Genomic DNA, 27,864 nt, shown 5'->3' with positions numbered 1-27,864 from the left:
TGGGTGGAGTGAGATTATGGCGAGAGCAGGTGCAAGAGGCGAACGTCGTTCATAAGTGTGACGCAGCGTGGACATTTAGGGCAGGTTCAACGTGCTTTCCACGTGCACGCAGCTGGGCGCTTGCACTCAACTGCACCGCACCAGCAATGTGGATCACTGTACGCGATGGGCGTTGGCTGCGCGTGTCGGGCACGTATGTGTTTCAAGCTCACGACACGTAAATAGCGCAGTAAAATAGAAAACATACACGCGGCACAATACTACATACTACCTGCTCCATTGCGCTGATTTAGCCATCTGTTTACGTTCTTTTCCTTTGCGGTACACCTCCTTGTCAACCTTTTTCTGCCCCAGTGCTTCTATCCTGCGCCCCTTGTTATTTCTCTTGAGTTTCCGTGACGTTTCTTCGAGATCGTCGTCAGCGTCCTTCTCAGCACCGGCACCGACCTCCATCTCCTCTAGCACCTCGTCCTCATTCTCGTCCTCATCTCTGGGCCGCTTTCGAGCTCCTTTCGACGTCGTCGATGTCCCCTTCCCAGGCGCCATGTTGATGTTCACTCTCGGCGGTACCGAGAAACCGAACGCCTTGCCAACCTTCGCCAGATCAAGAGCATTCACATCGAATATCTTCTTTAATGAATACGATGCGTAGGCCTGCAGGTACGATCTGAAGCCATCCTTTGCGGACTGGTGCAGGAAGAAGTTCTTTTGTAAGAGTTTCTCGAGCTAGCAGTCGGCGTAAAGCTATGCATATAGCGTGAATAGAACACGAGTGCCTACCTGGCTTTGTACATTTGCAATCCGATCTGCCGGGAAGCTGAACTCATTGAGAGGTACCTTTGCCTCTTTCAGATACCGCAGGAATCCTAGCTCACTCGGAAGCAAGAACATAAGACTCTTCCCAACTTTTCCAGCACGAGCCGTTCGCCCAACACGATGGATATAATCACGGGGATCGTCTGGGGGATCAAATTGAATGATCCAGTCGACGCGCGGGATGTCGAGTCCTCTGGCGGCGACGTCGGTGCACAGGAGAATACCAGATTCGGCGTTCATGAACTCGAAAAATGTATTCGTTCGCTTTTGTTGCTTTTGTTTACCCTACACCGTACAAAAGCAATCGGTCTGTCAGCACAGGTGTATAAAGGGAGATAGACGCAACGCACATGCAGATCCAACACAGGAACATCAATATAGTTCAATAATTCAGAGTGATATTTCACCGAATTACAACTCGAGAAGAAAACAATAACTTTCTTCTTGAGGTTCTTTTTTAGGAAGGTGTATAGGAGGAGGAACCGTCTTTCGGACGGGCAGACGACGTAGCCCTGCGATAATGTGGCGACGGTGCTTGTTGTTTCCTCCTTGTCGACGTCGACGTGTACGGGGCCGGGACGTAGTGATATACGTGCGAGATCCTGCACTTTTGTGGTTTGGGTGGCGGAGAAGAGCATAGACTGACGGTTGTCTAGACATCAATGAGTTTGTGATATATCTTTCGGAAATAACTTGGGACGTACCATTCGGGAGGTATGATATAATTTTCTTCATTTCCTCTTCGAATCCAATCTCTAATATTCGGTCGGCCTCGTCGATGACAAGTGCTTTCATATTGCGGTATACAAACCCTTTTGTGTTCTGCACAAATAAATATAACTTCGATAATGAGACCAAGGTGCAGAAAGTACTCACCATTATGTGATCCAAGAGTCGCCCAGGCGTCGCGACCAGCAGATTCACACCCTTCGTTAGCTTATCGGCTTCCGCACTTCGATTCGCCCCACCAATCACAATACCAAATGTCTGTGAATGATGTGCCATCAAGTCCTTCGCTACGCCAAATATCTGCAGTGCCAATTCGCGTGTAGGCGATACAATAATGATACCCGTCCCTGTTATAACACTGTATTAGCCTTACAAATTCGTCTATGAAGCGTAGACCCGCACCATTCATTGGCTTGAACTTCAGCCGATGCAGCATCTCCACTGCGGGTATCAAGAACGCCAGTGTTTTCCCAGATCCCGTTCGTGCAGCGCCCAGCACATCCTTGCCAGCCAGCAATATCGGTATCGTCTTCGCCTGGATCGGCGTCATGGTAGAGAACCCCATCTCCTCCAAAGCCCTCGTCGTTTGCGCAGACAGGTCTAGCGTAGAGAACGGAAGCCGTCCTTGTGGATTGGCACTGGGGCCTGCGGCCGATGTCTCCTCGGCTGTCATTTTTTAGAGATGTTGAAGGCGGCGTAGTATACGGCTTGATGAGACCTTGGAGGGTAGAAGGTACGGGTTACAGGGGTAGGAAATTAGATGTGTTACTGAAGTAATCGAAGACTGCAAACAAAAAGTCACGAATGGGCTCGGCAATTGCCGCCGATCACAAAATGTCTTCCTCACCTTCGACACTGTGTAAGTCACTGGAGACATAATTGAACCTCATGGTTACTTAGCTTCTCCTAGTCCTCGCATCATCCTGCGCTGCAGTTGCAGCATTCGCACTCGGATACACGGTTGGATCTCGCGGGCCTTTAAACGCATCTCTTCCTCGGCCAGGGCCTGACAAAACACCCTTAGTACCTGACTCGTCCGAGGCACACGTCGATGACGAGAAACATAGCGAAAGCGACGACTCGGAAGAGGAAGACGAAAGCCTTGCTGACGGTGATCTCTCCGTAATCCAAGCCGGATTCATGGAACCATGTAAAATGGTAAATGATAACACAATTCGCGATCGCCCTATAATCGACGTTGTCCCAGGTTCTTGTCGTGCGAGTGGACCTGAACATGACGCCAGGCAAAGTAGCAGCTCAGTAAGTTATACCACCGCGATTCAAGATATTGCCTGACTCGTTTCCGTATCATTAGGTGTGGGTCAGTGAGTCTTGGACTCGAAGCATCTTTTTGCCCCATCTTGACTATGCGGTATAATTAGACACGCCACTCTTGCATGCTACAAAGCCCTCGTGAAGAAAAACCCTCGAGTAAGCCATTTCATGCAATGCTTCGCACAAGGTCATCCTTCTAAATCCCATGAATAGCTTATTAAACATTGGGAAAGAACAGGGTAATACGCTTTCATACGACACCTGTATGTGCTGATGTCGATCTACCAGGCAAGCCAAAATCGCGCTTAAAGCCAAGTCTGAAGACCAGCTCCTGGAATTGGAGGCTATCGCTAAGAGTCTAAATCTCTGCGCACGGTCAATACAGGACGCGTGAGTAGACGTGTATCCATACCGTCACCGTGTATATCGATGATACTGACTTGCTGTTTCACAGCGGACATACTCAGGTCGATCCAGGGACCCGCACGGTTCTTGCCATCGGACCAGCTCCAGTCGAGTTGATCAACCAAGTAACTGGGAAACTCAGGCTATTCTGACACCCTCGGAGTTTGTTCTATACTATACGATGAATCGTGTTGTGGTGGTCTAGGAATACAGTGTGTTGCTACATCAGACGCTCAACGTCTACCTCGAGGACCTAAACTTATAGAAAATGAGAGGCGGAATCTAACCGCTCTTACTATCACCACTCTGCGAGCCGCCGCCACTCCCAGCATTGCCTATATATGCGTCAATATCTGTTCGTAGCGGGCTTTGTAAGGTTTAAACTTACCGGACCCGACCTGCAAGAGGGCCGGCGGGGCGTTGTGGACTGACCCTCCTGTCGAGTCCCCACCTACTCCGGTGTACGCGTTTTTAACGCCGGCTCCCTCAACTCGACTGGCAGCCCCCGAAGACCCAGGACCGGCACCCGACACGCCAGAATTAGCTCGACCGCCATCTCCCGCGTTATCTAGGCGGGTGTGTTAGCTGGAACGCCTTTATACACAATGCGCTTAGACGTACTGGCATTCATTTGCAACAGGCTACCGCCTATGAGAGACATGAGCCCGGTGCCCTGGAAGCGCTCGTTGCTCGGGCGACTGCTCTCTACGCTTCCGCCTGTGGCGTTCCCACCCGCTCCAGAGAAGGAGTTGCTCTCCTTGTTTGCATTTGGCTTGTTGTGAGGTGCAGCCAGGGCGAGAGTGGCAATGAGGGAGAGTGTGGCAAAGGCGATGAAAGTACGCATGGTGGATGATATGGTAGTGTAGGTGTGTATGTAGGTTGGGCTGTGTGATGGTGGTTGCGGAAAGAAAGACGATGGTGCTGCTTTCTGCTTGCACGCCCATTTATAATCCCCCAAAATCTGTACCAGTCCAGCTCGTTGTGGTGCTCTGTTTGCTGCTGAATTACTTCCCAGAAAGTTCGCGATACATCACGTGTGTGCTATCTGACGTCACGGGCGATCTGGAAAGTCCCTATTTTTCGGCAATGGGGTCAGCGGGGTCTCCAACGTCTGCGGTGCCAGACGCGTCACAACAACGCCTATACCCAGCTGTGGCGCATATATAAAGGCACGACGTGCGGGATCCAGCGCCCCCCCCTCCCTTGACCCCCAATGGCAACCATCGCCATTGCCAGAGCCTATCAACAGTCCTTCGATGCACGTCCACACACAACGCTCGCCATCACAGGCGGTCTCTTCAATGCACTGGGGGATTTTGTAGCCCAGGTTTACCAGAACACGGTGCGCTGCCCTTTTCCTGATCTCTAGGACTACGAGCTCATCATTGCTTCGCTAGATTGGATTGAAACCTCGAGAACGGCCTCGAACATATGATATAGCGCGCACATTGCGCTTTTTCTGCTTTGGATTCGCGATGAGTACGTTCTCCGAGCTTTGGACTCCACGCTGGTCTGAGTGTGGTTGCAGGCCCTCTGTTGGGACGGTGGAACCAATTTCTGGAACACACGTTTCCCCTACGAAGCAATGGTCCTGCATCGAAAGTCAGTTGGGTGGCATTAGGGAAAAGAGTAGCTTGCGATCAAATAGTCTTGGCTCCTTTTGGTGTGAGTTCTGCTTGTCTCTTAATCGTTGCACTGTGAGCTTGACGCGATGGTCAGCTCGCTCTTTTCCTTGGCACAATGGGAATCATGGAAGGACGTAACCGACGCCAAATTCAGCAGAAGTACTCCGACATTTACGTCCCGGCACTCCTTACCAATTGGAAGGTTTGGCCAGCCGCTCAGGTATGAAATGACCTGCTTATCTGAGATTGCATCTTCATGCTTAATATAACATTTTAGCTCATAAACTTCCGGTATATGCCCCTTCCATACAGGATACCATTCCAATCCACATGCGGCGTATTTTGGACGTTATATTTATCTATGCTTAACTCCCGGTACGTTTTTAACTGTCTGTAAAGAATCCGTACTTACGTCGGCGCAGAGAGGACGCGAAACAAGATAGAGAGGCCGCAATGCATCGTATACTTGGGTAGACTCTTTCAGTACACCATCCACACTTCATCCGTATTACCGCAACCACTCGTATACTGGAAATCACTGTTAATCTGCAATTTTGATGTAGCATGTAGTTCTTAATCCCCTCTTCGCTGTATGTATATAGACAGATACAATCATACATTTCCTGGCATTATGATGCGCCATATTTTGGTTTGAAGTAAGCAGGTGGTAATGTTGCCAACACATCTACCAGAGGTCGCTCCACGACTACCAATTCCCCAGATGCCACGAAGTCGACATAGAGTATCGGTCTATACTGCGTGATCATTTTAAAGTGCCGGGCAGTCTGAGTCTGGCTTTCAGAGGTTTCGGCATTGGTCTCGCGGTGGCGTTTCTTGCTCACCCTCCCACCCAAAGGGTTGTAGTTTAGTTTACATATCCAAGTCGAGCCCCAAAGGAGAACGAAGCGTTGCGGCGCAGGCGCAGGCGAGTCAACGACCATATCCGACGCCGCGGGGGCTATCGAATCAAAAGCGATACCCAGCACCGGGTCATGGGCATGCGTGAACCGTTTCGGCAGCGAATTGCAGAAATCCTGCGCCCAAATGGGGGACTGCTTCGCCTCGACATCGTAGATCTGCATCGTGTTGTTCGGGAACGCCATGATGAGGATATTCGGCTGCTTGGGGTCGAATGACATCGTCTGGACGGGCAGCGGGGAGGAGGGGAGGATGCAGTGGTGTTGTATCGAGTCCATGTTGAATATATGAGTCCGGGATAGGTCGTCAGAAGTGGCTAACCATTGGCCATCAGCGCTGATGACCATCCTCGTTATACGAGCGAGGATTGGTTTCTGTTCTTCGATCTCTTCCTCGTCTTTTTCATCCTCTTCGGCTTCTGAACCCGAGGATAGGTCCGCGTCGACTGCACGGCGTCCCCGCACGACGCGATTGCCAATATATCCATTGCTTTTCCGGTGCTGGTTAAACCGACGGAGGACAGTTGGCTTTTCGTCATGAGAGTGGAGGTCGATGATCAAGATGTAGCCGGAGAGGGCTACCGACATGGCTAGTTTCGATGAGTCTGGCGTGAAGGCGAAAGCTAGCGCTCCGGTCGTAGCATTTGCTTCAGGGAGCTGTGCCTTTATCGTGGATGAGAAGTCTCGTATCCTTGACGGAATAATGTCGCCATCCACCTGCAGAATCAATCAGCGACTGTGAGCTGCATGGTATATCGTTGTAAATGGCTTACTTCGTTCAACGAGAACAATTTTGTTTCGTACAGATCTGAAACCACTAACCAGCGAGCATCGTCGGATATTCGACATGCGACGAGGTTGGTATTGACGTTAAGTTCCATGTCCAACACTTTATCCCACCCTCTTCCTTCGACGGGTGTGACACCTTCAGCATCTTCCTCGTCTACCGCCGACGCCTTCGGATGTATTCTCCATATGCTCAGGCTGCGTTCGCGCATACACGTCAACAACCGCGTCGCTTTCGCTATACACAAACCAGACGTCGATGACGGGCCGGTGGTGTAGGCTATCTTCCTATGATACGCGTCGTCGAAGGTGGCATGCGAACTAGTGTTGAGCGGGTTGATCACTTTCACGATGGTGTTCGTAGAGAGGGCAGCGGGGGTCAATACCACCGTCATGTCCAAGCCACCGGAGGCTAGAATGGGCGCGACGTCGATAGGATACCGGCGCCTGTGGGAAGAGGGAAGGATGGTGTACGGTGGCCACATAGCTAAGGCTCGGACATCGTGAGCGTGTAGTCGGCGGGAGGCAGACTGGACCCAGCGACTCGCGGGAGATTTTGTTGTAGTCGAGTTGCCCTGTTGTGCTTTGATGAATGAGAACTGAGTGACTTTCTGATCGACGCCAGACGTATAGACGGTTCCGCCATCCTAGTAAACATTGTTGGATAACGGACAGCTTTTAGGGGGCAATGTTGCGACTTACAGGTCCGCAGATCAAACAGAGGACGTCTGCTCCGTGTGCCGGGAAGCTTTGGATCTGGGTGCACGTCCGTGAATCCCAGAATTTGACGTTTCCCAGCGAGTCGCCGGAGATTATCGTACCATCGCTGCGAAGTGAATCAGCAATGCCTTAGCCTGAATGTATGCCAATAAACTTCACCCTAGAGCCCCGACTGTCCATACAAGCGTCCGTTCCCCTCTGGTCTTGTCCACCATCAATCTGTCAACAACTCTGCCAGTAGAGACATCCCACTTCCGCAAACTACTATCCGAGCCTCCCGTTACTATCCATGAATCCGTCCAATCCTCTTCTTCGTCTTCGCTAGAGTCATCATCGTCTTTCTGCGTAGATGTCTGAGTTGCGCGAGGAATCGGTGGGCCCCACGCGAGGCTCAGAATGCGGCATTTTACTTTGTCGAATTTCCGGAGGTGCGTTAATGTATCGTGGACCAGTGATATCAGTCTGACCGTGCCGTCTTCACAACCGAGTGCAAGGGTGCTAGATGCCGGATTAGCAGCCATACACCATATCGAACCCCCTTGTGAGCCAAGGGTACGCTTTGGAATGGATCTTCAGCGAGACATAAAACTTCTCTGAATCTGTTCACATACGCGGACGCAATCCTTCTCGAGATCCCATTCCAACAGGTCGCTTCCTCCGCCAGAACTGAATAACCGAAGATCAGAGCATGATGGGACACTCTCAGACGGTAGTCGTTCCGGGTGTCTTATCACGAATACGAGGGAGTCGACTTTCGAGGGGTAGGGTGCAGATAGGGTCTGTAAATAATATTTTAATCGATGAATGTCGTAACGAAGAAGATAACAAATACCTGACGCGTTACCCAAGCTTGGGACGACTGCAGCTGCCTCGGCGACCATTCACAGAGGTCGATATTGCCGTTAGCATGGCCCACGGCCAAAGTCCCGAATTTCGGAGCCTCCTTCGACGGTGCTGGATTTTTCCCCTTTGGAGACGGCAGAGGGAGCGGTGGCAGCGCCAAGGCCGTTATTGCTGACGGCGCAAAATCAACGAATCTGCATCGATGCACCGACAACGTTGTTGGTTCGGCCATTTTCAGGACTTAGGAGGTCGTCGCGTAGGATCTATCTAAATTTTCGAGACCTGACCGAAATAACGTGACCAAAGCCCTTTCCTTCCGTTCCACCACCAACCTCCAGTCAAAATACACCATGTCGTTTCTCGGACGGGGACCTGGAGGACCTTCTAATGGCGTCAACCCAGAACGCATAGAAATGGCCATTACCGAGTGAGTACATTCGCAAAAGTTGCTGTTGCTGTTTGCTCATCCAAGACAGGTTGGACACGGTCACAGATTTTTTCAACCGCATGGTCTCGTTCGTGTTTCTCGTCTGCGTCGTGACTGTTCCAGTATACTCAAGAGCCTCATGTAGTTCATGCCACGCAAAGTGCATTAGCACGCGGTATGCCGATCAAGACCTCAACAAGGGTGAAAGCGTATGCATAGACAGATGCGTCGCCAAATTTAACGAAGTGCAGAAGAAAGTCGGTGAAAAGCTCCAGAGTCGGGGTGCAGCGGCGTCGGGAGGAGGAGCGGGTTCGTTCACTGGTCTGTAAACCGTTACATTATACCCCATCATCTATATGCCATCGTAGATATGTCTAATCTAATCCATTCGGCGCAAAGAGCACAATAGATGTGAATTCAGAAATCATCTCGACACGAACGAGCTAAGCCAATGAGTCCGAAGCCTAAGCTTTAACGCCTGGGAAGCAGTCAGCCATCGTCTTGGAGTGCTTGTTCTGCGCATGCTCCTCCAATCTGTGCAACGTGAATCAGACGTTGGTCCCGAGGTCAACTTCTATAAGACTTACGCTGGTGCGCGGGTGGTGATAAACTACATCAACGACAGGTGAGTTAAACTTCGACCGAAGTGCACGACGACTTACAAATGATTGCCTGCACGTAGAGCAAATGATGGACTTGGCAGCCTCGTTCACCTTGCTTTGGCTTTTCGAGCCTTTTGCAGCTCCTTTCTCGGCATTGCGCTCTCTCTTCTGCTGAGCCTTAGCACCCTAGAAGACAAGATCGAATCAATTCCCTCGATACTCGACCATCTGCTTTGCAGAGAGAAGCCGAGCTAACATTACCCATTTCGAGGCCGATAAAGAAGAGGCGAAGTGTAGATCGTGAGTGGTCGTTCAATGAAGTTGCTCAAGCAAGAGACGAAAAACTGGCGGTGAGCACGCATTTTATTACGTAACCCTGTATACCTACTTGAACCGGACCGAGAACGTTCAGATGTTCCCCGATCCCGACCTCTTGCATATTCATAGACGGGGCCACACGGACACGGAGCTCGCAATCCAATCTGTATATGTTGAGCTTCTTTTGTGCACGCTCACATCTTCGTGTATTTGTCACGCAGATACGAAACCCCCCTTCGTTTGCCTCCCTTTCCCCATCGTTCTCGACGATGGCTTCGAACATAGACGCAGCTCGCGCAAAGATTGCTGAACAAGTCAAGATAGATATCTTATCAAAGGACCCTGTCAAAGATAATGAATTAAAGTGCAAGGAAATCGGCCGTACCTTTATCTGTGCGTCCCTTCTTCGTTATGCTGATTAACCTGACTCGAGCCCCAACATGAAGCCGACACCATAACAGGTCACGAACAATCGCTTTCGTGATTTAAATGCGTCTGAATATATTAATCAGTTCCTACCAAGGAGATGTATCAATACGCGGTTCTCTCTACTTTGGGTGATGATGTTTATCACGAACCATCTACAGTGTCTGCACTCCTTAATCTACTTCTTGAGACTCGCTCGACTAAACTGACTAATTCAGTGCCCTTGAAGCACATCTAGCGCAGCTCCTTGGCAAAGAGGCAGCTCTATTCGTCGCGTCTGGGACGGCATCCAACCAAATCGCGTTGAGGTCGCATTTAAAGCAACCTCCGCATTCTGTGCTATGTGATCACCGTGCACATATTTATAAGTACGGCTGACACTCGAATTGAAAGCCTATACTGACCTATTGGAAGGTATGAAGCAGGAGGTGTTGGCTTTCACTCCCAAGCTGCTGTCACTCCCGTAATTCCTGCAAACGGTCTGTGGTTTTCTATCTCGTGCTTCATGACAATCGGCTTAATTGTGATAAAGGGCATCATCTGACACTTTCGGATGTCGAAGCAAACACTATCATCAGTTCTGATGTCCATTTGTACGATGGTCTACTATATCCTCATCCTCCTTTCTCACCACCTTGTAGCGCACCAACGGAAGTCATCGCTCTAGAGAATACCCTCAATGGAACCATCATCCCGCAGGATGAAGTTATCGCCATCTCTGACTTTGCCCACTCCAACAATATCAAGATGCATCTCGACGGAGCTCGGCTCTGGCATGTCGCAGCAGAGACTGGTGTGTCGCTCAAGGAGCTTTCTGACCCATTCGACTCTGTCAGCGTCTGCTTTAGTAAAGGATTGGGTACACACCTTCGCATACCCCATCTGCTAGACTTTTAGACTGACATTCCTTCGCAAAGGTGCTCCAATAGGCTCGTGCTTGGTCGGCAGCAAGGAGTTGATCAAGAAGGCCCGTTGGTTCCGCAAACTCTTTGGAGGCGGCATGAGGCAGACTGGTGTCCTCGCTGGATGCGCTGCATATGCATTATCTCATAATTTCCCTCTCCTCCCAAGAGTACACGAACTCACCAGAAAGCTCGAAACTGGCCTTGAGAAGATCGGTGCAGAAATAACTAGTAGAGCAGAGACTTGTATGGTAAGTGAATTGTTTTCGGGTTTGCCGATGTATTATCCTCATGCATGATCTTATAGGTGTTCTATGATCCGTCGCCAATCGGCGTGGACTACGGCGAGATCGCTGATAGGGCAAGTTTACTTCCTGAACCCCTCTTCCTGGGGGGATCACGCTTGGTCGTCCACATTCAAACCACCGAGCAAGCTATAGACGACTTCCTTTCGCTTGTTGCGCAGTTAGCCGAGGAGAAAAAGAAAGCAGGATTTGTTCCCCAGCCCGTAGAAAAGAAAACGGGGAGGTACCACGATGTGTATGTCAGGCGGCCTCCCAAGCAGGCGTGATAAGAGGATAGAAAGTGGCTAAAATGCTATATGATTGATTAAGATATAGATGTTTACAAGTTATTGCTAGCTGAGTCCAAGTTGCGTCAATCAAAGGAAGGTCCATCTGAGTAAATAATCTCGGCACTATCATCGACGACGAAGCTCCCGAACTGGTATTCGTCAGGACTTTCGTTACCACGCTCTGGGGAGCTGGATATGATATATTGTTTCGCAGCTCTTTTGGGACCGAAGACTCCTGTTCTCACAGGTTTGTCCTTGAAAGCAGGACCGGCCCGTCCAGGATACTGCGACAATAGACTTTGTCGATAAATCAGGGATTGGTCATAACTTGGCGAAACTTGCGTTGCAAGATCTTTGATAAAGGCACGATCGGTTTCATCTTCAACGTCATCTTCGCTATGAGAAGAGCCTGCGCTGACTTCATCTCCCGAATGTTCAGCAGCGACGTCGAAAAGCGGGTTGAGATGCTGACGTCCTAGGGTTTCGCGGGCCTTCCCCTTCCCCTTGCTGACTTTGGGTACATTAGATGAAGATGTCTTACGCTTCAATCGCCGCTGAGATGGAGGCGGCATCTCGACGGACGGAGAGTCGAGCTCGATATCTGGGAGAGCTCGTTTGCGTTGTAATCTCCCAACAGGGCGTACAGGGAATGTCGTAGGTGGGCATTGAAAGGTCTTGCTTCGGCTTGATTCGCCAACCTTGCCTACTGGAGGAGACAGAAAATTCGGAGACCGTAGATTCGCGCTGTGGTTGGGGGGCGAACCCCATGCCTGGGCAACAATGGGTGAAAGTGGTTTTCTTGGGGAACTCCATAGTGGTGAACTTGGGCGGGAGAGGGGATCGAGGGGAGGCGTTGATCTTGGACCACTATCATGGCAAGTTACTGGCATCGGTTCGCCAACCTCCATAGAATCGTCCAGCGAGAATGCGCCTGGCGGTGGAGGGCTGGAGCTGATAATTTGGATACTGGGGTCGTCATCTGATCCGTCCACCAGCCACGCCATACTATCTACAACGGCGTTGTTCGAGCCAGATGCTGAAGCGGGCTGAAACTGAGATCGTTCCTTGCTGCGTGGTGACTCGATATCTTGGCGACCCTCGTCCTCATCCCAGGAAAGCTCTAGGACGTCTGGCAACCGCTTTGTTGGTGGGGATGGCGGTATAGGACTGACAGGTGGAATTGAAGGAGCCTTCTTGCGCTTCTTAGGCGCGGATTTTGGGATTGTCTTGTGTATGGGCGATCCCAATGCTTCCTTCTCATCACTAGGGTATTTCTCTGGAGAGGGACTGCGCGCGGGCTCTGGCGACTGAGCAACTTTACCCTTCTTCGTACTCTTCTTCTTTTTGGCGATGTTGGTAGTGGCGGAACGCTTGAGAGTGGATTTGGCCTCGCGTGTGGAAGTAGAAGCCGCTGTCGATGATTGGGTCCGCCGAGGGGGAGGAGGGTAAAAAAGTTCGGTTTCAATCTCCCGATCGGAAGAATTATCGACCCCCGCAGCCTCCAGTTCTTTGTCGGAAATCTTGATCTTTCGTTTCTTCGTTAACTTCGAGGCGGCTACGAAGCCACTTATTGCACCATAAGGCATGTTTCGATCTGGGGCTTCGTTGCGTTTGCGCTTCGGAACTCGAGGCTCTTTTTCTGGATTTTTCCCAGCAGATTTGGTGCGGCCAACTCTTCTGTATTCGTCGCTACGAACGTATTCAACGATGTCCATCGCTTTCTCCAGACACTCAGGCTTGATGTGGCTAGGGAGGAGGCGCTCGACGTCACCATATAACTCCAGGTCTTCGCCGCTGCATATTGATTTCTGGACATGAGAATAGGCGTCTTTAGCCTTGTCGAAATTCTGTTCCTCGCGGCCTTCTGCAAGTAGGACATGAACAACGCCCGAACGCTTGCGACCAGTGCGGCCAACGCGTTGCAACTGGAAAGTAATCAGAAGCAATTTCAGGGAATGCAAAGCGACCTACCATCCGAATAGGTGTCTTCTGAGCATCATAGCAAATGATCAGGTCCACTTCGCCGATGTCCAACCCTTCTTCGCCAATGGAAGTCGCTACTAAAACGTTGTATTCGCCGGCTTTGAATTTCTTGATGAGCTAATGTCTTTGTGTTAGGGCAGAGCCGCCTTGGGACGGAGGAAATGCAAACCTCAAGCTGCTCCTTCTGCGCAAGTCCCTTCTTCCCATCCTTATCAGTGCCTTGCCCAATGAACGCAGCCGCTCGGAGCATGGGGCGATCGAAATTGAGAGCTTCTACTATCTCCTCGACGCACTCCCGGAAAGTCACAAATACCATGGCTCGGGTTTCTTCGGGTGCTTCAGCTTCGTCCGCTGCATCAGCCAAAAGACCACCGAAATGCTGGACCAAGAAGGTCCTGAGACGATCCAGCTTGGGATGCATGGTAAACTTTCGGGCCTTCTGAGCCTCGAACTCTTGTATGACAGCTTTGTACAGAGGATCATTTCGGAATTTCTTTGCATTCGAGACAGCCGTAGCCTTCTTTTGTGTGCCATCCCCGATACTATCTTCGGCCAGACTGAGAAGACATTTGTAGCACATCGAAACACTGGCCTCTTGCTGTACCAGGATGTGAATAAGATGAGCATATCATACAGATTGGAACGACGAACCAAGTACCCCATGGCTCGAGCTAACCCAGAGAGTCGAAAGAGAGGCTGATATGCCCATTTCTGGTTAGGACCCAGTTGCTGACACTGTTTCTGGAAGTAAAAAGGGTGCGCATTGTAGACGTTCATGAGATGGAGGACTCCCCGCGAGGCGAGCGGTTGCAAGACAGACTGAGGGGGAGAGGCTCAACGGCGAGTAAATGGGAGAGAATGAGCTTACCTCCATCAGTTTCGCTAATGGAGCCATGACTCGGTTTATGTCGTCGTTCATTTTGATGATATGTTGTTCAATACGCTGTAAATTGTTGAGCCAAGGGCAGGGGTCTTAAAGGCAGGTCCTCTACCTTTTCGTGAATGAAAGGCTTGAGATCTAAGCTGTGTTCATCTCGTATCTCAATGTGACTAATATGAAGAGCGTCTACGAGATCTTGCACTTTCTCTGGGGTACCACCAGGAGTGGCGGTCAGAGCAAGTATGCGAAAATGAGGATTCTTCGCCATGAGATACCGAACGGCTTGTGAGTATGCGTACTGTCCCGTGGCTCTGTGGGCTTCGTCTAGAAAGAGGTCACACATACGAACGCAAAAGGGCGCAACCAACCTTACCGATGACGAGTAGGACAATGTCCATCGGATCGCAGGTTTCCTTCGTGAGGTCGTTAACTAGAGTCTGAGGTGTCATGTAGATCACCCGTTTGTCATGCCACTGACGAGCTAATAATGACGAATGCACTTGAGAAGATTGGCGGAATACTCACCGCTTTGGCCCTGAGGGCCCTTACATTATCGCCGGTTAGCTCGATGGCATCATTGCCAGGAATACCGCACACTTGATGGCATGCATCGATTTGTTGAGACACAAGTGGCTTCGTCGGGGCTACAAATACTACCTTGCCTTCTGGAAACCAGCGATAGTCTGAGGAATTATGGTCGTCAAGAACCAGCTGAAGAATGAAGAAAATGTCATACAATTCAGCATCACAACACCAGCAACGAAGGTCTTCCCAAGACCAGTAGGGAGGGCAACGAGAGTATTCTCAAAGAGCGAATGTTTTACAATGTTGAATTGATAGTCACGTTTAGGACGGTTGAGAGGATATATCCAATGCCTTGCCTCTAGAAGATCTGGCTCGAGTTTCATTGGTGGAGGCTAGATGAGCAAATATGTTCAACGATCTGTTCAGACGCTACGACAACGAAGAACATACTGGGCTATGATAAGGAATATAATTGGGACCTTCAGCAGAAGATATGTTATGAGATATCGACTTACCCAACTGAAGAGAACGATAACCGTAATTACGTCAGAAACATCCGAGCTAAGATTGTCTGTGGCCTCACCTGGAACAAACGGAGCGGGGAATTGTTCGAATTCTTCACCTTCCTCGTCACTGTCGTGCGCATCCTGTCCGTCCTTGTTCTTGGACTTTGGGAGTGGCTTACGAAGCCCAGTCTTAGCGAACGCAGTATGATCCCATTTCTTTGTCTTAGGGGCTGGCCGTCCAAAAGGTGTCTTCGGGTTTGATTTCGTTCTTTGTATCGGATTGGCCGGTTTTGGCCGACTTGAGCTTGCTTGTGGCTGAAGTACATCTCCGAACAAAGTTGTCTGAAGCGTCGCGCGAGACGTGGATCGCGAAAGCGTACTGGAGCTCGCTGAAGGTTGAGCATCTACATCAATGACTTCTGCAATATATGCGTCGAGTCGCGCCGCATCTGCGGAGTCGAGGGCCAGAGAAAGGTCGCCAAACGAGTCATCGTAGTCCGACTGTGGAACGTTGTCGACGGCGAGGGCGGCAGCTTCTATGGCATCCAGTTGTCCGAGGGCCTCCGCGTCGAAGTCGATAGGGTCGTCGTCAAAATATCCCTCCGAGTCGCTCATCTGAGGAGCAATAAATACGATCCTGAGTCCGTGGTGGTATGCTTTGAAGTGATTACAAAGTTGACGCGCTTTTACGCGCCACCTCAATCGAGCACGTGACCACGACATGGATGTAGTCACCAACGACGTTCCCACAGGTCGAGCGTACCGATATTGGTACTGACTGCCATGTCCGCCAAGTCGGTCGCCCTGTGGAATGCATTACCAATGCAGCCCAACGAAGAGTCGCATGCTATCCTGAAGGTACTCATATAATGCTCTCTCAGTGGTTCATACTTCCCTTCTTTCCTCGGCCTTCCTTTACCAGCGCTCAAGAGATGACTACGAGGCCTCCCACGACGACGACGACGACGACGTTTCCATCGCATCTCGCACACCTTCACCCTCACCAGGGGACGCCATGGATGTAGACCTGGCTTCGTCATATAAATATGACGAGTATGTACGCGGGCCCGCTCGGGAGGTTATTACCGTTGAAACGAAGATCAAATCCACAAATAAAGGCTTTGCCATGCTTGCAAGTATGGGATGGACAGAAGGCCAACCCCTGGGATTATCTGGTGAAGGTACTGTTTCCCCGTAACCTATCACATTCGTTGATTTGACACTCGGTCCTCAAACGGTAGGCCGCACGGAACCAATTCCGTTTCAAGTGAAGAACGACTCAACGGGGCTTGGTAAAATTAACCAAGACGTTCGCATGATTGAGACGACAGTTTCCCAGCGGCGGGGCTTAGACTCCGAGCGCCAGCACAAGGAAAGCGAAGAGCAGCGGCGGATTCGAGAGGTTATAGTTCTGGTTCTAGCTCCTGCGGCCCGCTAATATCTACTTCGTATACAGGAAGCAGTAGCTAAAGAAACCGCCCGCAGTGTTGAAATTTCTGACACGCTGAAGGCATTCTATTGCAGCCTCTGCGACAAGCAGTTCAAGAATGTAGCTCAATACGACGAGCATACTAACTCCTATGCCCATCATCACAAGGCCCGCTATAGGGACATGCAAGCCAATGCTCGCATTATTCCCAAGGAAGAACTCGACCGGAGAAAGGAGAAGGAACGTAAACGAGAAGAGAAGGAGTTACGAAAGATGGCCGCCGCCATTGGGATCAAGATGTCGAAGCCTGCTGAAGGTGGTCTGTTAGCAGTACCTACTCCCGGTGACTCCATCTCCAATGGTGAATCGTCCCCCTCAGTTCCAGAACAAAAGCCAACAGGCTTCAAAAAGTCTGGATGGGCCACCGTTTCTTCCCCCGCCGCGCCCACGTCTGGCTTCTCCAGGGGGAGTGGGAACCCGCCCGCTGAACCCGCCCATCTACAGCAACCCTCGGGTAGCTGGACGAAGGTACCGGCACCTCCCCCGCAACCGTCCACGTACGAAAGCCCCCATTTCCGAACTGGCGGCTGGAGTTCGCTCGATCCTGGACCACAAAATATACCGAGACCACCACCAACAACAGATGGTTTGTCTTCCTTTAATTTCATAGTTGGTAGCATTCATGTCGCCGTCAAATACTTGGCATTACAGATACTCCTATACCCCCTCAGCCTCAACCGCCGACCTCAGCACCAGCAGCCCCTACGAAAGACACCCGATCTAGCTGGCAACAGTTCCAGAAGTTTGGCAAGGCCCGACGATAGTCAACATTTTATGATTTCGATGTTCGTAAGCTCAAGCTCAAGAAGACAGAATTGGATATCGACAACTAATTAGCTACACTGATCATTCTCTTGGGGATATACCTATTGTTGTATAAAGTGAATATACTTCGAATGTATGTACGAGTGAGTAACGACTGAAGAGAAACGCTTTTGGGCAAAAGGACCAAGAAGAATACAAAACTACGAAAACGTGAGTTGTTAAGTCCATCACTCAGAGTCACTTCCTGAGCTATCGGAACCTGAGCTCGAGTCCGACGAATGTTCGCTGTGGTCGTCTCTGGCCATAGCGCGCGGTGCTGCTGAGGGGTCTCCTTGGTCGAAAAGGGCCATGCGACGCTCAAGCTGCCGAATCTTCTCCGCTTCAACATCCTCGTCCATGCTTTTCCGCTTCAGACCTCCAGTTCCTGTACCTTTGCCAGGTCTGCTGCGCTTCGGAGCGCTGGTCCGCAGTGGACGTAACACAAAGTTATAAAGTTTCGTCAACACTGGTGCTGGGAGCATGTCAATCTCGAGTTCAATTTCATCCGTGCTCTACGAGGGCAGTATCAATCATTAGTCATCAGCAGAGTGATGATTGAGGCTGAGACTTACATCTCGTATTTCTGGGACACCTTCGTGGATTATTTGAATGACCTTCTCCAGTTTCGGGCCATCCAATTTGCCAATTGCCTCGCTAAGATCTTTCTTCTGCTCGAACGTGAGGACGTCGTCATCAGCGACAGGCTTCTTCGAGCGCTTCTTCGAAGGAACTTTGGCCGGTTTGGAGGTCTTGGAGGTCGAGGCGACTGGAAGCTTTTCCTTCTTCTTTTCCTTCTTCTTCTCCTTGGGCTTAGATTTCAGAGCCGCAATACTGCCTCTCATTGTCTCTATCTGAGACTCCATCATTGCAATGGCGCCTAGCAAAAGATAGTCAGCTCGGAGATATAAATAGAGCTGTAGTAATCACTTACGAGCACGATCATCTTCCTCATCCTCCTCCTCATCTTCCTCGTCGTCATCAGAGACACTATGAAGTGGCGGAAGGGACTTCCACTTGTCATCGAACAATCGCTGGAGCTCTATCCCGGCTTGATTCACGGGCGTTCCCGCAGGATTGAATGCAAAACAGTTGCGAATCATGAGCTTGAAGTCGTCAAAGAACTTGTGAGCATTGGGATATTCGTGGACGTCGAGTTTGCGTCGCATCGTAGACAAATCCATGGGTTTTTTCACGATCTTGGGATAAGAAGGAATCTCAAGCTTAACCCAGTCTGCGGATGCTGCATAAGTGCCATGATCCAGGACAGATATGGTCTGTTACCTACCGACGGGCTCGTAAAAGGGATGTGCGATTGCGTAGTGTTGCTTACGATGGAGTTCCTGAAGGATTTTCCCGCAAAATTTGAGTTGTTCGTTGGTGCCGTCATCTTTCGTGCGCTTGATTTTACGCTGCTTTTTGGGAGCGTCGGCATACGGAAGATCCTTCGGGGGAGGCGGATGGATCTCTCGTTTGGGTCTGGTAGTGCCTTCTTCGTTGCGTCGTATGACAGGAACGGAAGTAGAAGGACGACGGGCGGTACTCGTCTTCTTCGGTGGGGCAACAACTGGCGGGGGGGGGAGGGGGAGGAGTGGGTTGTTTCTTGGGAGGAGGGGGCTTGTGCTAGAGAAAGAGGTTGGAGACAGTTATAAGTATGTGAGAAACGGAAGCGTACCTCTAGGGCGGGGGGCATATGCTTGATCTGCTTATCGAACACTTCCTCAATCCGCTTCCCCATGGCCGTGATAGGGTGGTCTGGCCCGTTGAAAGTAATGCAGTTCGTAAAAATGAGTCGCACATCCGCGATGAACTCGTCCACATTGAAGTAGCGAGGGTTCTGAGGGTTGGGGTCAGGCTTCGCTGGATTCGAGGACGCAAGCTTGTGTTCAATGGTAGTGAAATCCATTGGGTGCTTTATGATGGACGGATAGTGTGGGACTTGGAGTGCTACAGGATCAACAGGGCGAAGGAAAGGCCCGGAATCTTTATTCTTCTTCAGTTGGCGGATGGTAGAACCACAAAAGCGGTACTGAAGAGTGCTGAACGTTGACGCTCCTGGTGAGGGCGGAGATATGGTAGAAGCTGAGGGCGGAGGTGGTGTGCCAGTCGGCGGAGGTGCCGGAGTAGGACCATCGGAAGCTCCAGGGGTCGAGGCTGGGGGTGGAGTTGCGGACTTCAGGACACGGGGGATTAGCACGCCTATAGCGGCGCACAAGATAATTGAAACACTCACTGCGATCGCGCGCGACGCTTTATCCGCGTCCGAGTACATCCTCTGCCTCTTTGCTGGGGGAGGTTTCGTATCTTCCTCCATCACTACTGATTCCGAATACGATATGCCATTGGTATGCACAGAACTCATTGAAGAGTCGAAGGGAATATTGGGGCTGTCTGTGGGAGTTGGACCTGACATATCAACGTCAACGGAAGCGCCATTGGTAGATGGGGCGTTTTCTTCTATCATGCTGATATCTTCCTGCGGCTGTGCCTGTGGCGGGGGTGTAGAGGAAGGCGGGGCGGGCGGGTTCGAGACTTTGCGTTGCTGACGCTTCAGACATCCTCCAAAACAAAGGTAAAAATGGGCACAAACCTAGATCAACAGGGGTTTCCGCTAAAAGTTGTGTCGACGCGTCTTGGACCATAGCCACGGGCTCAATGATTTTGACGGGGATGGGCTCGTGTCGGACATCACTCTCTTGCTCCTGGTAGTCGATGTCTATCTTGACATCCGGGATTGCTGAAGAGGATACGGGCGTCGTTGGAGAATCAACATTAGGCGAGTCGACGCCGTTAACGCCATTGGGCTTTTCGTTGTCGGCGCCGTTGAGGACGACATCAACGACCGCCTTGTCGTCGTGGTGGGTGTTGCCGCCGTTTAGAGTTGTCGGCGCGCTGCTCATGATAAAAATACGCGTGACGGTCACGGCGTGACAGTGGGCAGATGAACAAGGGAAGATTTGGGAGTTAGGGGGATCCGAAGCTGACTAGGTCTTTATAGCCTACAGGAATTAAGGTTCGATCTCCCGCGCAGGGGCCACCCTCTCAAATCCCCATTTCCCTGTCCCCTTTCCCCCATCTCTTTGTCTCACTGGACCGCGCATGTACATGCCAATGTACAACCTCATCATTTTACTTCTCTTCATCGTCCTCTTCCTGAGGCACTTCTGCGAAAACGGGCTTGGGTTGGTTTGCTCGCCAGGCTGAGAATCCGGAAAAAACCGCCACGTCAGTCCGCCATCAAAACAAATAAGACCAAAGCGCAGTTTTATCGTGTCACGTGCACAGATGACACAATCGGCGTCGCGAAACGGACATTGTGATAATCGCGAAGCCAGAAACGTCAACTCACCGCCTGTCCATTGCGGATCCTGCTCTGCAGCATTCGCATACTTGAGCAGCGCCTCGCGGGGCTACAGACCGCAAGAAAGATAAGTCAGTAAACGCAATTACCTACAGTCTCCATGAAAACAAGAAAACGTGAGAGCCGCAAACGGCACCATTGCAACCGTCAAGGCGCCAATCAATCTACCCAAAATGCTCCTCCCAGCCTAGAAGATAAAGGGACGATGAAAGAAAAGCTGATCCCCAATATCAAAGCAGTACCGTGTTTCCCTCTCCGAAAATTGATAGGACAAAATGGGAAGATAGAAAGACGTACATCTTCGTCTCGCGTCGTGTCTCTGACCAGATTTTGAACGACATGCTGGGTAGCACTCGCTCCCACCCTGCCACCTCTCCCTGGTCCGGTCACAGGGAGTTCTGGCCGTCTGCTCTTCCTCGGGTCCAATCTGTCCTTTTCTCTTTTTCTCTTACTTCCACGCGCTATTCCATCACCATCGCGGAACATCGGAAGTGCGTGAGGCGTGATGATGGTGGGCGCAGCGAGGGCGTCCGACATGTCTTCAATTGTAACCTTCCTCGGCGGCCCTTTGCTGAGTAGCAACTTCGCTCCGTTAAGTGAGGTTTGTGGTGAGTATAGCACACATATTTGACCGCTCGAGAGGCCAGTGACAATCTACGAAGGCACGAGTTAGACTGGGAATCCATCTGAAAGCTGATGTATCAATACATGCCTGATTGATCTTACTGTGCCAAAAGACCTTAACGGGCGTAGAATCGACGTCCAGCGTCTTTACGACATCCAACGTGTCCTTCTCCATGAACAACAAACGTCCCTTCCCACCTTTCGTAGTCGCAGCAGCGCCGGTGATAACGTACTTATCATCTGGGCTAAACATAGCATTGGTGTTGGGATACAGAGTCCCAACATCAGATCGTACAGCCAAAGGCTTTTTGAACGCCCTCAGATCCCAAACTATTTCCATTGAAGACGTTACGGTTTCGTTGGCAATATGGAATTCAGAACTCACTTTTGACCGTGTCATCTCCGCCTCTGGTAAGAACGGTTCTTCCGTCAACAGAGAACACAACGGAACCTGTTTCAGTGCCCTTCGTATGTGCGCCTTCTATGGTCATGTTTGGTCGAACAAAATTGGAATTCGCTTGCCACATGTGGAGCGCTCCGTCCACGCAAGCTGAATGGTTTGGAAACTTTGAGCGAGTCGCAGAAAGAATGACCATGTTACTCACCTCCGCTGATGATATTACCATCCGGAGAGTACGCACAAGACGTGACTTTGGTTCTGGCTCCTCGTTCCTTTGACTTGACTACAATCACCGATTTCTGCTTCCGTTTGTTCTCGACTTCCCAAATGCTGTTTGGAGTGGTTCAGAAACGGCGAGCTTACGTATATGTACGACATACCGAATAGTGGAGTCGGCAGCACCAGTGATGAACGTCTCAGGATTCTTCGGGTGCCATGCGCAAGAAGACAGCTCGAAAACATGGCCGCTGTAAAAAGACCGTTAGACTCTCGCTTGAATGCTGAAGCGACGAACCCACGCAGTGTGCTTCATATCGCGAATATACATGTCACCTTTGATGAAAGTGGCCCTGCCAGTCAGTTGAAGCCATCCAATCTATACTGAAATTACCGCACGTACTCCTCTTCTCCGTCTCGGTCATACAATTTGGCCTGAGTCGTTCCCGACACTACCAAGAACCTTTGCCCGTCTATCGAGTACTTAACGTCATGAATCTTCAGATGAATGTGAGTTGAGCTAAAACTCCTGCAAGACGAGTGGGAACATACGTGATACGTCCCAGACGGTTCCCAGGTCTTGAATGGTTTACACCGGTAGTCCATACCACCAAAGTCCCATAGTTTACAGTCGTAATCATGCGAGCCGGAAAGAACTCGTGCGCCAGACGGATCGAGGGCTAATGCTGAGATAACTTTAGTATGATCCTTCATGACAATTTCATGGGTGATTGGAAATTGAGGTAGTTGACTGTCTTCGTCGTCATACTCAGGATCTGAGGGGTCGAACTCCGGCTCTTCGTCGTCGTCCTTGTCTCCGTCTTCATCCTCCTCTTGTCGTGTCGGCGGAAGCGAGGGTCCAGGCTCGTCAGAATCCGACCCAGGATGCGCCGTCGGTTTTAGTGCAGACTGTTTAGACGACGAAGGCAGTGACACTCCGGTATTCACCTCCGCTGTCGACGAGGAAGCTACCTCCTTTGCCTATCTTGAGTTTCCAACAAGGCAAACATACAAGTCAAGACATACCTCCGACCGTTTGTTCTTTTCGAACCTGTTGGGGTCGAGCTGGCGCTTCTTCGTCGCCTTCCCAAATTCTGCGATGCCCATAGCCGCGAATACATCTTTGTCGTCCATGGCGAAGGTGAACAATTCTGTGAACAACCTTGAGTCAATATTCAGTTGCCACGCGCTGACTATGCCGACCCTTAACATGAGCGCACGTGACTTGTGGCTTAGTGCGCGTCGGCACCGCACTCCTTGAATGCTTCTCAGCATCGCGTCGATTCTCTCGCAGCCCCTAGACCTCCGCCAAGCCTACCAGAATCGAGGATGCTGAAACGACAGAGACCTTCATCCCCGTTTCCCTCTTCGTCAGATTCACCGATAGCTTGCGACCCGTACAACGACCTTCAACTCCCTCCCGCAACGAAACGGCAGCGAATTGCGCCACCGAGCCTCGATGGCCCTTCTCGCGGGTGGGGGGGATCTCACACGACTCAGACATCAGACAACGCAGACGACGGGGAGGAGGACTTAGAGTATGAAGACGACCATGACGCCATGTGCGATGCGAGCAGCACAGAAGCGCACCTGATACGAGAGAAATACAAGTCCACGAATACCATGCTCTCTGAGCTGCATATTCTCCATCAACATCAACATCGCCTACTCTTTGCGCCATCAGCGCTGCAGACACGCAGTAAACCGCTCGCATCGGCTTCAGAGGGTAAACGGATAAATGCACCTATCTCATCGTCAAGTCTGCCTGGGCACTCGAGTGGTCCAAATCGCGTAGACCATTCTCTCCGCATAGCAACAAAGAGCGAGGGAAATAAGGCTCCGTTAGAGGATCAGGATGTCTCTGAGAAGTACAAGCAAACGAACAAGTGAGTTACATGTCTTCATGACAAGAACAGTATCTAAAGGTTACTTCTCCTGCAGGTTGCTGGGCGATCTAGTTCTCTCAAGGAGGCGCCAAATAGGCAGCTCATCATAACAGAGCTTCTCGCTTCTCGTTGCGATCGTTGTGTGTTTCCTCTCCTTATCGCGAGACAACGCTTTCCCCTCGCCTTTGTACTCCGCGCGTGCATCTCATTTGCTGTACTAACACATTATATCCATGCTCATTTGCATCCTATCGCATCGCATTCACCATTTCTTCATTTGCATATTCATTGGCATGTAAATTATATTGGTCTTTTTGTGGACGGCGTACGACCGCACCTACACTTCATCACTATCATGCTCACGCGATATCTGCTATATACTGGGTGATATCGTCGAGCCCTACATTCACGTCCCTCCCAAAGACTTCGCCAATCTCCCGATTGAGTAGGTCCCCCATAGAACTGTCGTCTCGAGCGTACCGCCAGTCGTCGTGCTTCGGTGAGTAGTCATATCGTTTAGGCCCGCTAGTATTCCGGGGGTGAGGCCAAGACATGAAAACACATTGAGAATAGGACTCACCTGAAAGGACTAGAAAGCCATATCTGCTTGTTGGGCGGTTGCTTGTTTATCACGTACGTGCCCTTGTCTCCGAGGGAGAGAGTAAGGACACCACTCTAGCATAGGCAAAATTTGGGACATTGATCTCTCGCGAAAGTCAACTGACAGTCTGACACTCACCAAGTATTCTATCTCGTACCCCGGTTTTCCCTCCTCGTCCAGCAAGATCTCAAAATTTTCTAACAGAACCTCCATGGTCGCATCCGCAAGTTCATGGTATATCTCTTCCGAAAGGGGAATTGGGCGACTGAGATAGTAGATATTGAGTCATGAATGAGTTTTAGGGTTCGTTTAGTCGAATTCTGGGTCGGTTGGGGGAATCCTGACCTTGGGCTGCTCTGGGCGGCCGCAGTGCTCATCAGGCGGTGTCTCAGAGCAGAGGGAGGGGCCAGCATCGGACGTGTGTTGGCATGGCGAAAGAACTGGTTGGCGGCCGACCAGCTACGTCTACGAGCAACACAGAGCACTTCAGAAGCAAGCCTACGAGGTATCATGGATGGAAGTTGGAGTAGTCGCCCCGGTTAGGGTCGTATGTTTGGCTAGCAGAATTAGGTTATCTCCGAAGACGCCATTGGTTGGCACAAATCACACCAACTCAGATATTCGAATCCAGAAAGTAAGTAACTCTTCGCAATGGAAACACTGTCGATATGCATAGGCCATTTGGTTGCTCTGAGTTCCTCAGGGAGAATAATGATTTCCGGCTATGTGCCTGCCAAACGACATCGAAGATATGCGATATGGCTAAGATAACTTAGGTTGCCTTCTTGCCTTCCCTCTCTATCCAATCTAGCCATGACCCTTCGTAGTTATACAGACTAGACGAACATCAATAGATTGACAATGCATAGCTTTAAGGACTTACTTGGTATATCCGTTCCTTTTTGCAATATCGCAGGCTGACGCGCTGCGTTTGCCGCTTCTGCAGTAGAATATAATCTCTTGGTCTCTCTTTGGCTTCGTAAAGCCATGCTTCTCCTGAAACGCTGCTGCAGGCAGGTGGAGGGAGTTCCCAAGTACAGACAAGGGTAGATTCACGGCCGAGGGGATTGAACCTTGGATCACTTCGTCGGGTTCACGAACGTCTATGATGTACGCGTCCTAAGGGCCACTTTAGTCAGCACGCGAAATATTGCGAGTCAATACGGATGGCTGACCGGCGTCGGGCTCTGTGTTTTGGGCTTCATTTGTTCGTATGTGAGCAGCCGAGCATCCCAATCCCGTTGTAGATCATCATTGTGTTTCAAAGCTTCCTTCACTTTATCCTTGTCTGTTGGCGTCTGGGTTGATTGGGAACGAAGCTGCAGAGGTGACCGTCCAGCTGCAAGACGGCTTGCTACAGACAAGCGAGGCATCCTGGCTACCCTCGAACGAGACAATGCGACTCGAAACATCCTGGCTGGATATTATATGTTTGAGGAAAGTCGAAGTCAACGTCAACCGGAAGAAGAGGTGGATGTCGCACGCGAAGACCATAATGTCGACATATACGTTACATAAGCCCCTGACAATCACCAGTTTCCGGGGTCCTCAGGGTAGATTGAGGCAAATTTGCTGCAGTCGTCTGCGGTTGTTGCTTGAACCCAATCCACCATGTCGCGCCCCCATATCGCTTCATATTCTCGTATTTCGGCCAGTACGCCTACTTCAAGAGCGAGCTGGAGCGTAGTTCTCAGAAAGGCTAGCTTCTTGACGTAGGGTACTGTAGTCAGAATGCGCCAGCACCTTCCCCAAATCAGTCCTACTAGTCTCAAGACGCAGCAGCTGTCTCTCCACCTGTCGCCGAACTCCGTTGATTCGCTTTCTTCGTCCTCTATGCCATGCTGGAGCAATACTCTTCCTCTAAATCGCTTTGCGTTTCGCGTACAGCCTTTACGATTCCGAAGCGGAGTGGTCCACAGGGATGGTCCACAGATGCTCGGGTCACGCCGACACTCGGGTTTTGTGCTGGTCACATGCCGGTCGCTGGTCCTTCGAAAAAGTTTTTGTCTCCTTCCATTTCTGCCAGCTCTGCGACTTGAGACTCCGCTCGGATTTCGCCCTGAAGATATTCTCAACGACGGTCGTCTTGTCTGTCACTGACTATCGTCTTTCTTCCCGCTCTGTGGATTTTCTTCGGAACGGGTTCCTCGTCACTCGCCTCATCCTGCTGCACATCCTATTCAAACGGCTGCGATGTCTCACGGTGACATGGATATGTCGGGTTCAAGCTCAAGCTCAAGCATGTCTCATGGCTCGGGCATGATGATTCCGTGGCTTCATTTCGCCGGCGGCGACAACCTTTTCTTCGAGTCGTGGCGGCCTACCTCGCCAGGCGCCATTGCCGGAGCCTGTATCGGTTTATTCATCCTCGCAATTATCGACCGTTGGATGGCTGCTGTTCGTCGATTGATGGAAGCGTACTGGCGACGAAGGTGATTTACACATATACCACTTTTCCATCTTTCACGAACGTCATTCTAATATACGGACAATGATCAGGGCATTGCTTGTGACTGCCGAGCGAACGCAAGCGCCTTTGCTAGCAGGCGACGCTAAAGACGATGCCTTCGCATCTGTTGAAGCGGCGCCAGCTACTCAAGAACTATCCTCACGCTCCCGACATCTTCGTGTCAGGAGGACTATCGCACCGTTCATCGCCATGCATGACCTTCCACGCGGTGCTCTATTTGCCATACAGTCCCTTCTGATGTATACGCTGATGCTGGCGGTGATGTAAGCATTCTAACCCGGTAAAGGCGTTTGCTTAGGGCTGACCTGGATTGCTCAGGACTTTCCATGCTGGCTATCTCATCGCCATTATAGTCGGCCTTGCCATCGGAGAAGTACTCTTTGGCCGACTGGGCGATGTCCATGGCTTTCACTAGTACTTTGACTATGACGACTACACATCTTCCCAAGTCACTACATTATATATAAACTCTTTATGACATGAAGCATTGTACTTATACCACGATACTCTCTTTGCTCAATACGCATCACAAGTCTACACTTCTCAATCATCGACCGATTCCCAACCCTCAATACCTCCGTGTCGTGGTCGACGGTCGCTTTCAAGTTGGATGTTGACGTTGCCTGAGCCAGGGGACCGTCGCGGTGGCAGGTAGGCCTTGGCATTCTCCTCTAGGGTTGCGAGTCTTGGCGAACGGTGAAAAAGTTTTTTCTACTTACCTCCTCCCTAGTATGCTCGAGCCCGACGAGTATAAAAT

General features: G+C 50.7%; 16 protein-coding genes across 16 annotated transcripts; 7 read left to right on the top strand and 9 right to left on the bottom strand.

Moving 5' to 3' along the window:
• Positions 1-267: 267 nt before the first annotated feature.
• Positions 268-2,218, bottom strand: HAS1 (ATP-dependent RNA helicase; the record flags this gene model as incomplete). Its single annotated transcript, XM_036773490.1, has 6 exons — positions 268-726; positions 781-1,101; positions 1,167-1,468; positions 1,521-1,638; positions 1,693-1,892; positions 1,948-2,218. The coding sequence occupies 6 exons, from the start codon at positions 2,216-2,218 to the stop codon at positions 268-270; spliced, it is 1,671 nt and encodes a 556-aa protein (XP_036634963.1).
• Positions 2,219-2,379: 161 nt separating this feature from the next.
• PC9H_003897 (uncharacterized protein) lies at positions 2,380-3,377 on the top strand (the record flags this gene model as incomplete). The annotated part of the gene is made up of 8 exons (XM_036773489.1): positions 2,380-2,404; positions 2,456-2,703; positions 2,753-2,805; positions 2,861-2,866; positions 2,928-2,976; positions 3,034-3,059; positions 3,109-3,210; positions 3,275-3,377. The coding sequence occupies 8 exons, from the start codon at positions 2,380-2,382 to the stop codon at positions 3,375-3,377; spliced, it is 612 nt and encodes a 203-aa protein (XP_036634962.1).
• A 130-nt stretch (positions 3,378-3,507) lies between these two features.
• Positions 3,508-4,069, bottom strand: PC9H_003896 (uncharacterized protein; the record flags this gene model as incomplete). Its single annotated transcript, XM_036773488.1, has 3 exons — positions 3,508-3,560; positions 3,614-3,793; positions 3,847-4,069. 3 exons carry the CDS (start codon positions 4,067-4,069, stop codon positions 3,508-3,510), a joined length of 456 nt encoding a protein of 151 aa, XP_036634961.1.
• A 369-nt stretch (positions 4,070-4,438) lies between these two features.
• PC9H_003895 (uncharacterized protein) lies at positions 4,439-5,324 on the top strand (the record flags this gene model as incomplete). Its single annotated transcript, XM_036773487.1, has 6 exons — positions 4,439-4,567; positions 4,623-4,704; positions 4,754-4,890; positions 4,945-5,070; positions 5,128-5,225; positions 5,273-5,324. The coding sequence occupies 6 exons, from the start codon at positions 4,439-4,441 to the stop codon at positions 5,322-5,324; spliced, it is 624 nt and encodes a 207-aa protein (XP_036634960.1).
• Positions 5,325-5,479: 155 nt separating this feature from the next.
• On the bottom strand, positions 5,480-8,348 carry UTP4 (U3 small nucleolar RNA-associated protein; the record flags this gene model as incomplete). Its single annotated transcript, XM_036773486.1, has 6 exons — positions 5,480-6,484; positions 6,541-7,200; positions 7,256-7,379; positions 7,433-7,830; positions 7,885-8,052; positions 8,106-8,348. 6 exons carry the CDS (start codon positions 8,346-8,348, stop codon positions 5,480-5,482), a joined length of 2,598 nt encoding a protein of 865 aa, XP_036634959.1.
• Positions 8,349-8,466: 118 nt separating this feature from the next.
• TIM10 (protein transporter tim10) lies at positions 8,467-8,872 on the top strand (the record flags this gene model as incomplete). The annotated part of the gene is made up of 3 exons (XM_036773485.1): positions 8,467-8,543; positions 8,593-8,653; positions 8,705-8,872. The coding sequence occupies 3 exons, from the start codon at positions 8,467-8,469 to the stop codon at positions 8,870-8,872; spliced, it is 306 nt and encodes a 101-aa protein (XP_036634958.1).
• A 135-nt stretch (positions 8,873-9,007) lies between these two features.
• Positions 9,008-9,410, bottom strand: PC9H_003892 (uncharacterized protein; the record flags this gene model as incomplete). Its single annotated transcript, XM_036773484.1, has 4 exons — positions 9,008-9,077; positions 9,131-9,153; positions 9,206-9,331; positions 9,402-9,410. The coding sequence occupies 4 exons, from the start codon at positions 9,408-9,410 to the stop codon at positions 9,008-9,010; spliced, it is 228 nt and encodes a 75-aa protein (XP_036634957.1).
• A 322-nt stretch (positions 9,411-9,732) lies between these two features.
• Positions 9,733-11,362, top strand: GLY1 (Threonine aldolase; the record flags this gene model as incomplete). The annotated part of the gene is made up of 8 exons (XM_036773483.1): positions 9,733-9,856; positions 9,976-10,051; positions 10,108-10,257; positions 10,304-10,368; positions 10,422-10,482; positions 10,531-10,748; positions 10,807-11,042; positions 11,099-11,362. 8 exons carry the CDS (start codon positions 9,733-9,735, stop codon positions 11,360-11,362), a joined length of 1,194 nt encoding a protein of 397 aa, XP_036634956.1.
• An 86-nt stretch (positions 11,363-11,448) lies between these two features.
• On the bottom strand, positions 11,449-15,982 carry MPH1 (3'-5' DNA helicase; the record flags this gene model as incomplete). The annotated part of the gene is made up of 11 exons (XM_036773482.1): positions 11,449-13,290; positions 13,337-13,465; positions 13,518-13,946; positions 14,000-14,167; positions 14,217-14,291; positions 14,341-14,552; positions 14,602-14,701; positions 14,754-14,911; positions 14,965-15,145; positions 15,187-15,207; positions 15,269-15,982. 11 exons carry the CDS (start codon positions 15,980-15,982, stop codon positions 11,449-11,451), a joined length of 4,029 nt encoding a protein of 1,342 aa, XP_036634955.1.
• A 60-nt stretch (positions 15,983-16,042) lies between these two features.
• On the top strand, positions 16,043-17,512 carry PC9H_003889 (uncharacterized protein; the record flags this gene model as incomplete). The annotated part of the gene is made up of 5 exons (XM_036773481.1): positions 16,043-16,117; positions 16,182-16,440; positions 16,501-16,661; positions 16,716-17,334; positions 17,400-17,512. 5 exons carry the CDS (start codon positions 16,043-16,045, stop codon positions 17,510-17,512), a joined length of 1,227 nt encoding a protein of 408 aa, XP_036634954.1.
• Positions 17,513-17,740: 228 nt separating this feature from the next.
• On the bottom strand, positions 17,741-20,449 carry PC9H_003888 (uncharacterized protein; the record flags this gene model as incomplete). Its single annotated transcript, XM_036773480.1, has 8 exons — positions 17,741-18,064; positions 18,125-18,429; positions 18,484-18,783; positions 18,838-19,028; positions 19,093-19,172; positions 19,225-19,722; positions 19,783-20,081; positions 20,140-20,449. The coding sequence occupies 8 exons, from the start codon at positions 20,447-20,449 to the stop codon at positions 17,741-17,743; spliced, it is 2,307 nt and encodes a 768-aa protein (XP_036634953.1).
• A 229-nt stretch (positions 20,450-20,678) lies between these two features.
• On the bottom strand, positions 20,679-23,284 carry PC9H_003887 (uncharacterized protein; the record flags this gene model as incomplete). Its single annotated transcript, XM_036773479.1, has 11 exons — positions 20,679-20,749; positions 20,899-20,959; positions 21,208-21,564; positions 21,623-21,864; positions 21,920-22,084; positions 22,140-22,264; positions 22,315-22,401; positions 22,453-22,503; positions 22,554-22,648; positions 22,703-23,125; positions 23,177-23,284. The coding sequence occupies 11 exons, from the start codon at positions 23,282-23,284 to the stop codon at positions 20,679-20,681; spliced, it is 1,785 nt and encodes a 594-aa protein (XP_036634952.1).
• A 195-nt stretch (positions 23,285-23,479) lies between these two features.
• PC9H_003886 (uncharacterized protein) lies at positions 23,480-24,146 on the top strand (the record flags this gene model as incomplete). Its single annotated transcript, XM_036773478.1, has 2 exons — positions 23,480-24,036; positions 24,092-24,146. The coding sequence occupies 2 exons, from the start codon at positions 23,480-23,482 to the stop codon at positions 24,144-24,146; spliced, it is 612 nt and encodes a 203-aa protein (XP_036634951.1).
• Positions 24,147-24,395: 249 nt separating this feature from the next.
• FRR4 (Mitochondrial chaperone Frataxin) lies at positions 24,396-25,149 on the bottom strand (the record flags this gene model as incomplete). Its single annotated transcript, XM_036773477.1, has 4 exons — positions 24,396-24,561; positions 24,617-24,711; positions 24,776-24,902; positions 24,983-25,149. The coding sequence occupies 4 exons, from the start codon at positions 25,147-25,149 to the stop codon at positions 24,396-24,398; spliced, it is 555 nt and encodes a 184-aa protein (XP_036634950.1).
• Positions 25,150-25,409: 260 nt separating this feature from the next.
• On the bottom strand, positions 25,410-26,049 carry PC9H_003884 (uncharacterized protein; the record flags this gene model as incomplete). Its single annotated transcript, XM_036773476.1, has 3 exons — positions 25,410-25,473; positions 25,521-25,756; positions 25,813-26,049. 3 exons carry the CDS (start codon positions 26,047-26,049, stop codon positions 25,410-25,412), a joined length of 537 nt encoding a protein of 178 aa, XP_036634949.1.
• Positions 26,050-27,025: 976 nt separating this feature from the next.
• Positions 27,026-27,522, top strand: PC9H_003883 (uncharacterized protein; the record flags this gene model as incomplete). Its single annotated transcript, XM_036773475.1, has 3 exons — positions 27,026-27,069; positions 27,137-27,370; positions 27,426-27,522. The coding sequence occupies 3 exons, from the start codon at positions 27,026-27,028 to the stop codon at positions 27,520-27,522; spliced, it is 375 nt and encodes a 124-aa protein (XP_036634948.1).
• Positions 27,523-27,864: the final 342 nt, after the last annotated feature.

This window comes from Pleurotus ostreatus, assembly GCF_014466165.1.
Source record: "Pleurotus ostreatus strain PC9 chromosome Unknown scaffold_2, whole genome shotgun sequence".
Classification (NCBI taxonomy): Eukaryota; Fungi; Basidiomycota; class Agaricomycetes; order Agaricales; family Pleurotaceae; genus Pleurotus; species Pleurotus ostreatus.
This window is presented reverse-complemented; position numbering and strand designations above follow the sequence as displayed.